The sequence below is a fragment of the Eublepharis macularius genome, chromosome 8 (assembly GCF_028583425.1).
Source record: "Eublepharis macularius isolate TG4126 chromosome 8, MPM_Emac_v1.0, whole genome shotgun sequence".
Taxonomy (NCBI): Eukaryota; Metazoa; Chordata; class Lepidosauria; order Squamata; family Eublepharidae; genus Eublepharis; species Eublepharis macularius.
The window spans coordinates 826,473-838,976 of NC_072797.1; the positions used below are offsets into that span (position 1 = coordinate 826,473).

Here is a 12,504-nt window from a genome sequence, read left to right on the forward strand (position 1 = left end):
GTCTCCAGGCCAGCCTCTGCTATTCCAGCTGCTCCTTGTCACCTGGGACCAATCCGAACCCAGGATCCAACAGCGCCCCTGAGCAGCACCAGTCAACAGGACAGATGCTACACAGAGGCCCGGGGGGGGGGGCTCTGCCCAGCCAAACACCTGAACGGAGCCCGGGCCCCTGCACTCATCCCTTCTCCGAGCCTCTTCCGTTACGGAGCTGCTCTGCCCTCTTTGCGGCCGGGGCACAAAGATCACATTTCACCCACGTCATCTTCCACAATCCCACCTGCTGCTGCCTGGGGCTGCTGTTTGGGGTGGGGGAAGCCACACACCAGCACAGGACACTCAAAGAGGATTCAACTGTGGAACTCCCTGCCAGGGGAAGCAGCTGATGGCCCCAGGCATAGACAGCTGGGGGGGAGGGGGATTCACAGAGGAGCGGACCATCAAGGCTGCTAACCAAGGTGACTTAAAAGGAACCTCCCCATTCAAAGGCAGTAGACCTCTGAATCCCAGGTGAGGCAGCAGCAGCTGGCCTTGGCTTCTATGCCCGTCTGTGTGGCCCTCCAGGGCAACTGGGCGGGGCTGTGCATTATACTACTATATGCCCACTGAGTGGCTTCTGCATCATTTAATATGCCACGTCTAACGGCTCATGCTTTGCTAAGGGCTCGTGCTTTGTTTCAGCACCGTTTCCAGTGTGTGCTCCAGTTCTCCGAGTCCATGCCCTATTGCACTGTTATTGCCTGTTTGAGCCACTGATTGTATTGACACACTGTACAGTCTTCCTTGAGTCGCAGTGAGAAAGGTAGACTATAAAGAATATCAATAAACTGGTTGGCCCACAAACAGCATGATGGGCTAGAGGGACGCTCTCCGGTCTGGCCCAGCAGGGCTCTTCCGACGAGGCACGGGTGGGTGGAGGACATCTGCAGGCAGTCACGGGAGCACCAATCCCACCCACTCCCAAGGAGGCACTCAGGCTTCCTGAAGCACCAGGAGAGCCTGCACGGTGCAGCGGTTAGAATGCTGGATGGGGATCTGGAAGACCCAGGTGCGAATCCCCGCTCTGCCACAGAAAACTTGCTGAGCGACTTGGGGCCAAACACACTCAGCCCAGCTTCTCTCACAGGATTGTTGTGGAAATAAAAAGGAGGAAAGGAGAGTGCTGTAAAGCTCTTTTGGTGCCCAGTGGGGAGAAAAGGTAGAGCTATAAGTAAGCAAGTAAGAATAGAAGGCAAAGGAAATTTATCCCCATGGCCCTAAATGTTGCTGGAATGCCAGCTCAATAATAACAATAACAACATTAGATTCAGGACAACTTCATGCCCACTCAGAGCAGTTTACAAAGTGTGTTATTATTATCCCCACGACAATCACCCTGTGAGGTGGGTGGGGCTGAGAGAGCTCTGAGAGAGCTGTGACTGACCCAAGGTCACCCAGCTGGCTTCAAGCGGAGGAGGGGGAATCAAACCCGGTTCTCCAGATTAGAGTCCAGCGCTCTTAACCACTACACCAAACTGATATTCACTGAGCAACCTTCTACGGAGGCCCCCTCTGCAGTCAACTGTGGGGCCTGAGTGCTGCTGGTGCGAAGTCAACAAACTGCCATATTCCACACAGCACATGCCCCAGAGCGCCTGCTGACCCACACCAGGAACAAAAACAAAGGATAAGCCGTGACAAGCTAAGTTCAATCTTTATACCACTATCAGTCAACAATCATTTATACAGAAGTATATCAATGAACCCTAATTTGGAAGAAAATGTGTCAAGCGGTACATCCACAAATGAAAATTATACATGGAAGGCAAAGCATCCAACCATAGTTAAAGTGCAAAGTGCCATGTAAACACGTGTAATATTCCTGTGTTTATACAAAGTACCAATGTCTATTCCTAACAAACGTAGAATTCAGTACCACAAATTATTTAACAGTCAATCCAAAATTATTTTTCCGATGGTGCAGACAATTCCAGGCTAAACATAATTTATCAAGTCTGTATCAACCTTTGTAATACATCATTTTATAGAAGATTCTTCTGTAGGGATCCAATGATAAGAGTTTGAATGATGTAGATAACTGCGACGGGAAGCCAGCAAATAAACCCCTTTCAAAATAATCTCTTCACCCAGGCAGTTATTAAAAATATAAATAGATCATCTACAGCAAACAATCAATAGACTACAGGTACCATCCGCAGCCGTCCTGTAGTATATTGATTGTTTGCTGTAGTTGATCTATTTATAACGGATCCCACCAGCTCAGGACACACGCAGATCTGGGGGCTAGAGAGGCGCCTAGCTTGTGTCGGAGTTGACGCTGCTTCACCCGTTGGGTTTCCTCTTCACCAGGAAATCCCACTGAACTCCAGATGGGCAAGCAGCAGTGCCCCCCCACCCCCCCATGCAGAGAGGCAGCCCAAGAGGGGAAATGGCACCCTTTGCCCTATCAGCCTTGGAGTACAGAGGATGTGGCAGGCTGCAGGTGCCGCATGCTGTGAAAGACAGTGCAGTCCAGTGGCTAGAGAACAGTCGCACGAGCCAAACCGCGGCCAAGCCGCATACCTCATTCTGTGGCCTCTAACAGCCAAGGCGCAGCAGGGATCATCAGCCAGCCCGCTGCCTTGTGTTCGTTCCCTTACCCCTGATCTTATGTTTCTTCGGGTTCCCTGAAGAGCCCTTTCCGCCCTTGCTCAAGAGTTGCCCATTGTACCTTGGCTATTCAGGAGCCTCCAGCCAGAGCCCACGAGAGCCTCCTGCCGTACCTCTGTGCTGTTCCCCCTAGCAACAAAACGTATTTAGAAAATCACTTCGGATTTTCCAAAACGCTTCAGATACAACATAGGAGAGAAACGGACAGGGCTGCTTAGACGCTTGGCCGCTTCCAGGGACTCCCTAGCGCCAGTTGGACGGCATGGCCACTCTGTCTGTCTACTCATTTCTCCCTTGCCCTTCTCCCAAGGGGCTCAGGGTGGTTTGCTCCCCTCATTCATTTTATCCCTTCACAGTGAAATCCTAAGCAGAGTTACTCCAGTCTAAGCCCCACGGAAATCAATGGCCTTAGACTGGAGTAACTCTGCTTAGGATTTCACTGTTAAGAACCCTGCAAAGTAGACCAGGGTGAGGAGGGAGAGAATCCTCCGTGCACAGGAGGGGTTTGATCTGGGCTCTCGTCCAACACTGACGCTGGAGCCCAGGGGGTGGGGGGGTGGGGAGCTAATAACTCAAGACTTGCGCGTGTGTTATATGTCACCAAGTCACTTCCGACATCTGGCGACTCTATGAATTCACAGCTTCCAAAACATCCTATCACTGACAGCATTGCTTAAGTCCTGCAAACTGGAGGACGTGGCTTCCTTTATTGATTCCCCCCCATCTCATTTTGGGTCTTCCTCTTTTCCTACACATGCGTCTAACCGTCATGGCAGCCCCCGAGGGACCCTGGGAATGGCAGTCCTGCAAAGGAGGCGATGACTCATTTGCAACACCCCCATGAAAACTACAATTCCCATGGTTCATTGCGGGGAAGCCATGAAAGTGCACGCACGGTGCTCCGTCCTTGGTCATTCCTGCGTGGGGCTGCCCAAGCGCTGAAGGCCACAAGACCCTTTTATGGCAACCCCCCCCACCCCCCTCCCCACTGCTAGCTCGTCCTGCAGCACACCCAGGTATTTCTCCTCAAGCAGATGAACGCGATGCCAAAGGACAAAAGTCTGTGGACAACATGAGCCTCAACCGGGGGGGGGGGGGTGGTATTAAAGAGCTAAAACCCCCCACACCTCCAGGCTCAGCTCAACAGAGCTCGGCAGAGACCTCACCACAGGCCGAGAAACCCACAGGAGAGGCCAGCAGGGGCCTGCCCATGACCCCCACTCCCTGTCCGCATAAGTGGGACAGACTTGCCGAGGAGGGGGCGAGCCCACCAGCTGCCCAACCCTTCCCGGAAGGCTCTCTGCCTAAGCCCAGGGAGAATCCCTGGCCAAGCCTCCCGGCAGCCATCCTCCCAGGCCCTGCAGAGCCCGGGACTGTCGGGGGATTGGGGCCTGCCTTGCACAAGGCCTGGCTGCGGCCTACGCGCTCTCTGCCCCTCAGCAACTGGCGGTGAGATTTCGGAGCAGCTGGACGGGGCCCATCGACAAATGTAGGAAGATTTCAACATATATCCTCTGAGCAGCCACGGAATAACAGAGAGGCCGTGTTCCTCCGAGGCAGTACGCAGAAATGAAGTGGACTCAAACGCAAGTTATCAGGAACGCCAGCCCCCTCCCCTGCCCCCAGGTCATGTCTGTTCCAAGACCGGAGGAGGAGGCACTGGCTGGCCAGGCCGACTGCACACGGCCCCTGCCTCCCGCTGGGCCGGACCACCTCAGTGGTAAGAAAGGAGCCCCTCTTCAGAACTATGTTCTGCTTCAGCAATTCTTCCACTCTGCATTGGATTCTCGCTAATGCTCTGTCTTTGTAAAATCCTATGACATTGTTGAGGGAAATGTCCTTGACGCTGTGCGGAAATGTGCCGACACCGATTGCACTCATCTCACACTGTGTAATCCGCCTTGAGTCTCAGTGAGAAAGGCGGACTATAAATACATAAACAAACAAACAAACGCCGAAGTCAGAGAAAGAGGAGAGGCAGAAAAGGAGAGGAAACCCCTTTTCAGGATTTCACCTTTAGGACATGGCAGAACTGCCCTGAGCCTCCCCCTGAATGGCGGGAAGGGGCACAGCTGAGTGGCGGAGACCCGCCCGGCTGACCTCCAAACTAGCGCTGCTCCAGGGTGACGCTGGCTAAAAGGAGGAGGACTAGGCGCCCGGCACAAGCCCCTGGAGGGAGGTGGCAGGGCTAGGCGGGGGGGGGGCAGTCTGTCCCCACGGGGAGACATCCTCTGCCCCCGAGCATCGCGGGCTATCCTGGTGCCTCTGAATCCCTGCCTTCCCATACTGCCAGCATGCCGCCCCCCCCACCCCGGCAGGTTCAAACACCTGGTTCAAGGAGAAATCCCTGCCCAATGCTCAGACAAACAGAGGAGGGCTGGGCCCAGGAAGAGCAGCTCAGAAGCCCCCCCCCTGCCTGCCTGCCTGCCCCCTCCCAACACCCGGACTGCCTGGGAGCCTCCTACCCCTTCTGTCTGGCTGTATCTCAGTCCAGCCCCCCCCAACCTCTTCCCTACAGCTTCCTAGGAATAAACACCCCCCCAACCCTACTGTGCCCCAAGGTCTTGGCACTGCCCCAGTGGGGAAGCCTGCCCCTACCAGCCCTGGCACACGAGACAAAAGAGAATTTTTACGGGGGGGTTGAACATTGCAGAAACCGGGGCTCTGGGTTAGGGGACCTTCTGAACAGCTAAGACATGACACCCCACCCCAAGCTCTCCAGAAGCACCAAAGGGGAAGGAGGGTGCCACATTCTTCTCCTCCCCCCACGCTTCCTTAGGCCCATTCACGCTGCCCCAGAAAGACCTTAGCTGACCATCTGGCCCCCCCATACAAAGAGTCTGGCATCCTTCACCTGAAGCAGTGTGTGGCCGGGCCACACCCAGACGCTTTGCCCACAAACACACAGAGGTATACACACTCACATGAGAACAACATGGGAACGCCTCCTTCCTACTTGTGGGGGGCCACAAGTCCCCGAGGAGCAAAGCATGGGGCCGTCCCAGCCCTTCTTGCACAGCCCCTGAGTGACCTATAAACAAACAGCCCCTGAGTGACCTATAAACTAACACTGGCAGCAGGCAGCCAGGCACGTTTTGGAGAGGGGGTACTGGGCACCCCAACGCTGCGGCAGCAAGAGCCCAAATCCGGCTCCCTCCAAGGGGTGGGAGGGAGGGGGCGTGACACCCAGGCCTCCAGAGATGCTGGCCTCAAAGAGCAGCCTGCGCGCCAGGGCAAGGCAGGGGCAAACACAGATTAGCTGGCCCCGTAATTCCCCTCTCGTAAGCCTTCCGGGCCAGGGCAGTCCAAGAGCTGAATGCCCCTAAGCCTTGCAAATAGGTCAAAAGGTGTGTGTGTGGGGGGGGGGGTAGGAAAGACAGCGGCAGGGCTGTCGACTGGGGAGGGAGAGAAGACAAAGCAGTGCAGAAGCCCCCCAGACCCCTCATGCATAACCAGCACAACACACACTGCATCCCCCTCAAGGGGCATAAGCCTCCCACCCCTCATGAAGATGCTCTTGGAGGAGCACCAGCACCACCGCAAGGGAGCCCCCGTGCCATGCAAGGAAGGGCAACGTGCCTTGGGGGGGGGGTCGGCACGCTGGCCCACCTCCGTGTCCAGGGGGTTTGGCTCAGAACAAGCTTGCCGAGGGCAGCAGCTGAGATCCCTGCGGCAATGCCACTGGCTCCCCCGCTCCGTCTCCTGGCACCAGGCCCAGAATCCAGGCACATTCTTAGAGCCAAGCTGTGAGGTGGGGGCTACCTCCCACCCTCCACCCAGCCAGAGGCCAGCTGCACCTCCACCCCTGCCCAAAGACTTCCGGCCTAATCTCCCCTCCCCCCACAACATCTGACAGCCTGGCTGGAGAGTCCTCTCCCCAGCCCCACCCCGAGATCTGGGCCCTTGGCAGAAGACATTCCAGTCTGAGCTACAGCAACAACAGCGAGGCATGGCCCAGGCGCTGAGCCAGGCCTCTTCCTCCGCCAGGCCTCCCTTCCACCCACAAACATGCACACATCATGCAGGCATGCATGTCCCCCCAGCTCCGGGCTTCGGGACAGGCCTGCACAATTTGCAACCTCGCAGGCTGAATGCTGCCCAGAGGCCCATACAGGGCTCAGGAGACGTGGCTTGGCTGCTTGGGCCTACATCAGCAGTGCAGCACTGAGCACCCGGCAGCCCCCTCCGGCTTGAGCTGGGCTCCCCCTCCAGCCCCCCCCCCCCCCCCAAACACAAAGACCTCCATGCAAAGATGCCTTGGTGCTGCTCCAGAGCGTTAACTGGGGCCAAGCCCCCCTGCTGAGAGGGGCAGGCCAGGGAAAGGTTTTCCAGGCAGAGCCACTGAGCAACGCTTCCCTTCAGCATGTTCTGGTGCAGAGCCAACCCCCTCCAGCCCAGAGCCCTGGAGATTAACTAACCCTTTCTGCCACAGCTGGTGGGGAATACAAGCCACAAGAGCGGGAGAGGGATCCCCAAGAGGCCATCCAGTCCAGCCTCCAGGCTAAACCCTGGGCCAAGACCAGCCTTGGAAGAGCAGACGGCCGGGAGCAAGGAGGAGAAAGCTGGGGCCTGGACAGAAAGAATGGGGCCGCCAGCTGATCCAGGGAAGGCCTCTGGCCCACCTGTCCAGCAGAAAAACCCTTTCCGGCACCAAACACTGAGAATGGATCCCAAACCTTAAGCAAGCGTTAAGTGCTCAAAATCTCTTGGCAAGCTGGGTCTGACCCACGGACACCCAGCCATTAGGGGGCTGGGCATCCCTAGCACGGGAAGGAGGAAACTGGCTGGTGACCTGGCAGGAAGGGCCTGGCCTGGCAACACCAGCTGGTGGATGAAGCCAGGAGAGCTCAGGCAGGCAGAGAGGGGCCAAGTGGCACTGCCAGGGGACGGGGGAGGACCCGTGCTCCAGAGGAGGAAAACCAATCGGTTCAGAAATCGGGTTTTGGCCTGCAAGTATGAGAGGATGAGCCACTGTAAGCCGAGTGATGCATGCCCCACACTGAGAAGAGGGGAAGGCGTTCCCCCCCCTCCCCGCCCCCCCACACCCCCTCTGTAGTGCTCCAGCTGCTCTGCCAGGGCTGCTGAGAGCCGGCTAAGCTGGCTCAGAAAGACTTGGCGTCCCCCTTGCTCCAGCCGTTGGGCTCAGTTAACAGACAGGGATCAAGAAATGCACGCTCTTCCCAGCAACACCTCTCAACCCTTCCACCCTTTGCTTTGTCTAGATCTTCACAGCCACAAAGCAGTCTTTCCTGCTTCAGCTAAGCAGGTGGCCCTCTTGGGCTGAAAGGCACCGCCAGGGCAGAGCACTGGAGCCTACCACTGAGGTCTGAAGCAGGAGCCAAAAGGATGAGGAGATCGGAAGCCCTGCCCTCAAGGGGCACCAGCAGGGCTGCCCGACGGAGGAAGGCTGTGGGCGCCAGGACAGCCAACGGTCTTGCCTGGCCCTGGCCTACTCTGCAGGGGGAGGAGAACCATGCCCAGGGCTGGAGTCTCTAGTGCCTGGCCCTCCCCGTCCTCCCACTTGGGTTGCGCGTTCTTTGAAAAGGACACATATATGGCCCCACCTAGCCCAGCTCCTGTCCCATCAAGGCTGCTGCCCTCCAGGCCAAGAGGGGACTGCAGAGGCCTTCTTTGGAACACCACGAGTGGCCAGAGAGGCAAGAACGGGGCCATGCAGCAAAACGTATGGGCAGGCCTAGGGATTGGCCACAGCAAGGTGTGTGTGGGGGGGGGGCAAGCGCATGGCCCTTCTCCCTTCAGAGGTCAGGCCACACAGCAGGGCCCTGGTTGGCCCCATCATGGCAGCAGGGAACTGGGCCCCCTGGGATTCCGCAGGGCGCTCCCTGCCCCCCCCCACCTGCTCCAAGGCCAGCAGCCAGAGCCGGGTGGACCTTGCCCCGCCAGCGCCTCCCTGCCGTAACAGCTTGGCCGGGTTTACCGAAGAGCGCTCTGACTTCCTCCCCTGCCTGGGCACTGACAGGCACCAAGGACTTTGCCGCTTGCACAACCTGCTCCTTCCCAAAGCCCCGCCAAGAACTCCCAGCCAGCCACTGGCACAGAAAAAGCCCAGCATGCACTGCTCCTGCCACTCGGACACCTTCGACGCCAGGCTCCGGGGCAGGGGGCATTGCAAGGGGCCGGGCCAGGCTGTCCTTCCCAACCACGGTGGCCTGGGAGGTGGGAGGGCTCCCCCACAGGCAAGAGGCAGCAGCTGCCCAGCCACTGCCAGAAGAGAGCTTGGGGCAAAGGCAGGCAACTCCAGCCCTGCGTTCGCAGGAGGGCCAGGGAGTGGCTGAGCAGAGGCCGGGGTCCCAGGGCCTGGCGCAGGGGCTCAGGGCATCAGGGCATCCAAGGCACACGCATGATCCGACCTTCCCAGGCTTCCTTCAAAGACCAGGATGCTCAGAGGGGGAGGAAGAGCATGCAGACTGGAGGGGGGAGCGGGGTTTGATAAGAGGGTTTTGCCCAGAATGCCGCTAGCTTCCAGCAGAGAGTAGATTTCCTCCAGTGAAGCAGCACCCCCAACCAAACACCCTGGCCCCAGTCCGCCCCCCCCCCTCCATCGCTGGTTGCTTTGGAACGGAATGGTGGGAGACCTGAGCAAGTCCTCCCCCCACGCCACAGCGTAGCCCTTCAGAGCCTGCACCAAAGGGGTGTTGTTAACGAGGGCAAGGCGGATTCTTTGGAAGATCTGTCTGCTGGGGCAGGAGGGCGCTCCAGGGCCACGCTCCGCCGGGCCAGCCTGTTCCCTCTACGGGCAGGCCTCAGCCACGCTGGCGGAGCCTCCTCAGGAGGAGCTCTGCTTAGGGGCCAAGCTGGAAGCCCAGGGCTGCCTTGCTAAGCCTCCCAAGGACTCCAGGGCCACCTCCGCTGGCAGGACCCCCCTGCGAGGCAGGCCAGCGCTGCCCCCCTGGACTGGGGGGGGACGCCCCTCCCCTCCCCTCGCGGCTGGCCCCGGAGCTCCCCTCCTCCCTCCCTCCGCCGCGGCGCTTCGGCCGTAAACAGAGGCCGCCACGCCCACGCCCAGGCCGAGCCCGGCGCTCCCACCCGGCCTGGCCCGCTTGCGCCGCGGCACACCGCGCAGCAGGCCCCGCCAGCAGCCCTCGCCCGCCCACCCGCCCAGGCCCGAAACGGCGCGGCCGCCCAGCCAGGCCCGGAGGCCCCAGCACGGCCCCGCCCTCCGCCGCTTCTCCTGCCCCCCGGAGGCCACCCCCAACCCCCTGCCCAGGCCGAGAGGCGCAGGCTCAGCAGGCGGCCCTCCCGTCCCGTCCCGTCCCGTCCCAGCCCGCGAGCCGCCGGAGCCAGCCTGGCCTGCCCGGCTGCGCAGGGGCGCCGCGCCTTCCCCGGGCGCGCTCGGCAGTGGGAGGCGGCCGCCCCGAAGAGCAGACCCGCCGCTCAGAGCCGGCCCCCGTCTCAGCCCAGCGGCCGGCCGGCCGGCCAGCAGCAACAACCCGAGAAGGGCGCCCGGCGGGGCAGAGGCCGGGGCTTCCACCCGAAGCTGCGCCCCGGCCGGGCATCCAGAGGGCGAGCGCCTCGGCACGGGCAGGCTCCCTTCAGGCGCTGCTCAGCCGCCCCGCCCCGGCCCGGAGCCGCCTCGCCCCCCCCCCCGTTAACGCCGTCTCTGCCGGCGGCCCCCGCAGCTTGGCGGCTCGTCTCTCGGAGCCTGCCCTGGAGCCGGCGCCCGAAGGCCTCCGTCCCCAGAGGCCACAGGGCCAGGCACCGTCGGCGGACCAGGCGGACCCGGCGCCCAGGGGACACCGAGCGCCGGCCCCGGTCCCGGGAGGCGAGCCAAGCCCCGCCGGCCCCGCCGCGCCGCGCCGCGCCGCGCCCCCCGCGCGCTCACCTTGAAGACCTCGGAGAAGAAGCCGGCGCCGATCTTCTCGCAGTAGAAGTCGTCGATGCGGGCCAGGGTGGAGACGGCGCTGCGCAGCGCCCGGTAGGAGGAGGGCCGCAGGCGCCCCCCGCCCGGCCAGCCGCCCGCCGCCTCCCCCTCGGCCTCGGGCCTGCGCGGCAGCTTCTCCCAGTCCATGCCTGGCTCCGGCGCGGCCGGCCGCGGCGCCTCCAGGGCCACTCACATGGCGCCCGGCCGGGGCCCCTTCCCCCGGCGCGGGGCCCGGGCGCCAGGGGGGCCGCGGCGGGGCCAGGGCCGGGGCGGGGCCGGGCGGGAGGGCCAGCAGGCCGCGAGGCCGCCGGAGGGCGCGGGGCCCGGGCGCCGCGGCTTAGCGTGGCGCAGCGCGCAGGCGGCCCGTCGGGCGAGCGCGCCGTGGGGCTGCCCGGGCTGCTGCGTCGAGCGTCGCAGGGCTCCGCCGCTCGGGATCTCGGCGGCTCTGCGGCCCACGGAGCGGAGGGACCGGCGGGGGCGGGGCCGGGGCGGGGCCAGCCGCCTTAACTCCTTCCGCGCTTGCCTGCCTGCTGCCTGCGTGCCGTGCGCTGCGCTGCGCTGCGCTCCGGGAGGCCAGCCGGGCCGGCCTGGCCCTGGCCTAGCCGGGACCCCGCGGGCAGGGGGCGCGGCCGGAACTGGCTCTCGGCCTCCGCCAAACACGCCGGCACAGAACATCCGGCCCGAGCCCTTGAAGCCGCGGGGGGCCTGCGGGAAGCCCGCGCCCCCAGCCGCGCCGCGCCGCGAGGTAGCCTGCCTCCGGCCCGGGAGGCTCCGCGGAGGCCGAAGGCCGTCCTCGCGTCCCCCTCCCTTGCCTCCGGGGCAGGCCTGTCGGGGCTGCAGGCGGCCGGGGCGCGGGGCCACATCTGCAGGCGGAGACGGGGAGAAGCCCGGCCCGCGCCCGGCCCGACCCCGCCGCCCTCCGTCCCCGGCTCTGGCCCCCGGGCAGCCCCGGCCCTGGCGTTCCCGCGGGCCCCGCCTGCCTGCCTGCCTGCCTGCCGGGGCGGCATTCCGGGCCGCTCCTGGGGGCGAGGGCCGAGTGCTCGGGAGCCTTCGGGGGCGCTGCGCGGCGTGCCGCAGAGCGCGAGGGGCGCCCGGCAGCAGCCCCCGACTCAGCCCCGCCAGCTGGCGGAAGGCCGGAGCACGCCCGCCCGGGCCTCGGCCTGGCGCTCCGGCTGCGCCTCTGCCGGGCTCCGTCCGAGGAGTGGAAGGCGGCGGCTCCTTCAGGAGCCCTCCTGCTGCCCAGGCCCGCCGCGGGGCGCCCGTCTCCGGTCTGCGCGTGGGCCCCTCAGCGGCGGCCGCCGCCCCTCGGCTCGACGGGCTGCTCCCCGCCGCCTTTGGCCCCCTTTCCAACCCCTGGTGGGCGGCGAAAGGGCCTCGGCGGACGGGCAGCTCCGAGGCTCGCCCGGCCGCCCCTCTCGCCCTCTTGTAGGGGCAGCCCGAAGGCCGCCGCTCTGCCAGCCTCTTCGTGGAGGGGCCTGGCTGCTGGTTTCACCTCCTCAGTTACCGGTTTCTGTGTTCTAGCTCGGAGTTTACATTCGGAATTTTAATTAATCAGGGTTAATGTTTTTATTATGTTTTATTTTGTAAACTGCCTCAGCAAGGAGGAGGGCAGTTGTTGAGGGTATGCCGGACAAAACAGAAAACTCTTCATCCACTGGCTGAAGACAGCGATAGCCGGGAGAGACACGAAGCTCCCTGAGGAGAAAGTTCAAACACGTGGGTGCCGCGACTGAGAAGGCCCTTTCTCAGGCTGCCCCTCATCTAGTCACAGCTGGCAGGGACAACCGAAGCGGGGCCTCCGCAGCGGGCGGGGAGGTGCGTATGGCAGAAAGCGGCCCTTAAAGTATGCTGGCCCCAAGCCGTACAGGACTTTAAAGGCGAATGCCAGCACCTGTAATTGGGGCCAGAAGCAAACTGGGCCCCACTGCAGCTGGAACAAGACAGGAGTGATGTGGCCCCTGTGACCCGCTGCTGCC

The 12,504-nt window shown here is 62.4% G+C and overlaps 1 protein-coding gene across 1 annotated transcript in view; it reads right to left on the bottom strand.

The window, feature by feature from the left end:
- Positions 1 to 10,975, bottom strand: part of TESK1 (testis associated actin remodelling kinase 1) — a 36,879-nt gene extending 25,904 nt beyond the window's left edge. The window contains exon 1 of the mRNA XM_054986397.1: positions 10,490 to 10,975. Within this exon, the coding sequence (XP_054842372.1) occupies positions 10,490 to 10,675 (186 nt within the window). The 5' untranslated portion in view covers positions 10,676 to 10,975. The remainder of the gene's footprint in view (positions 1 to 10,489) is intronic.
- Between the last annotated feature and the right edge of the window lie 1,529 nt (positions 10,976 to 12,504).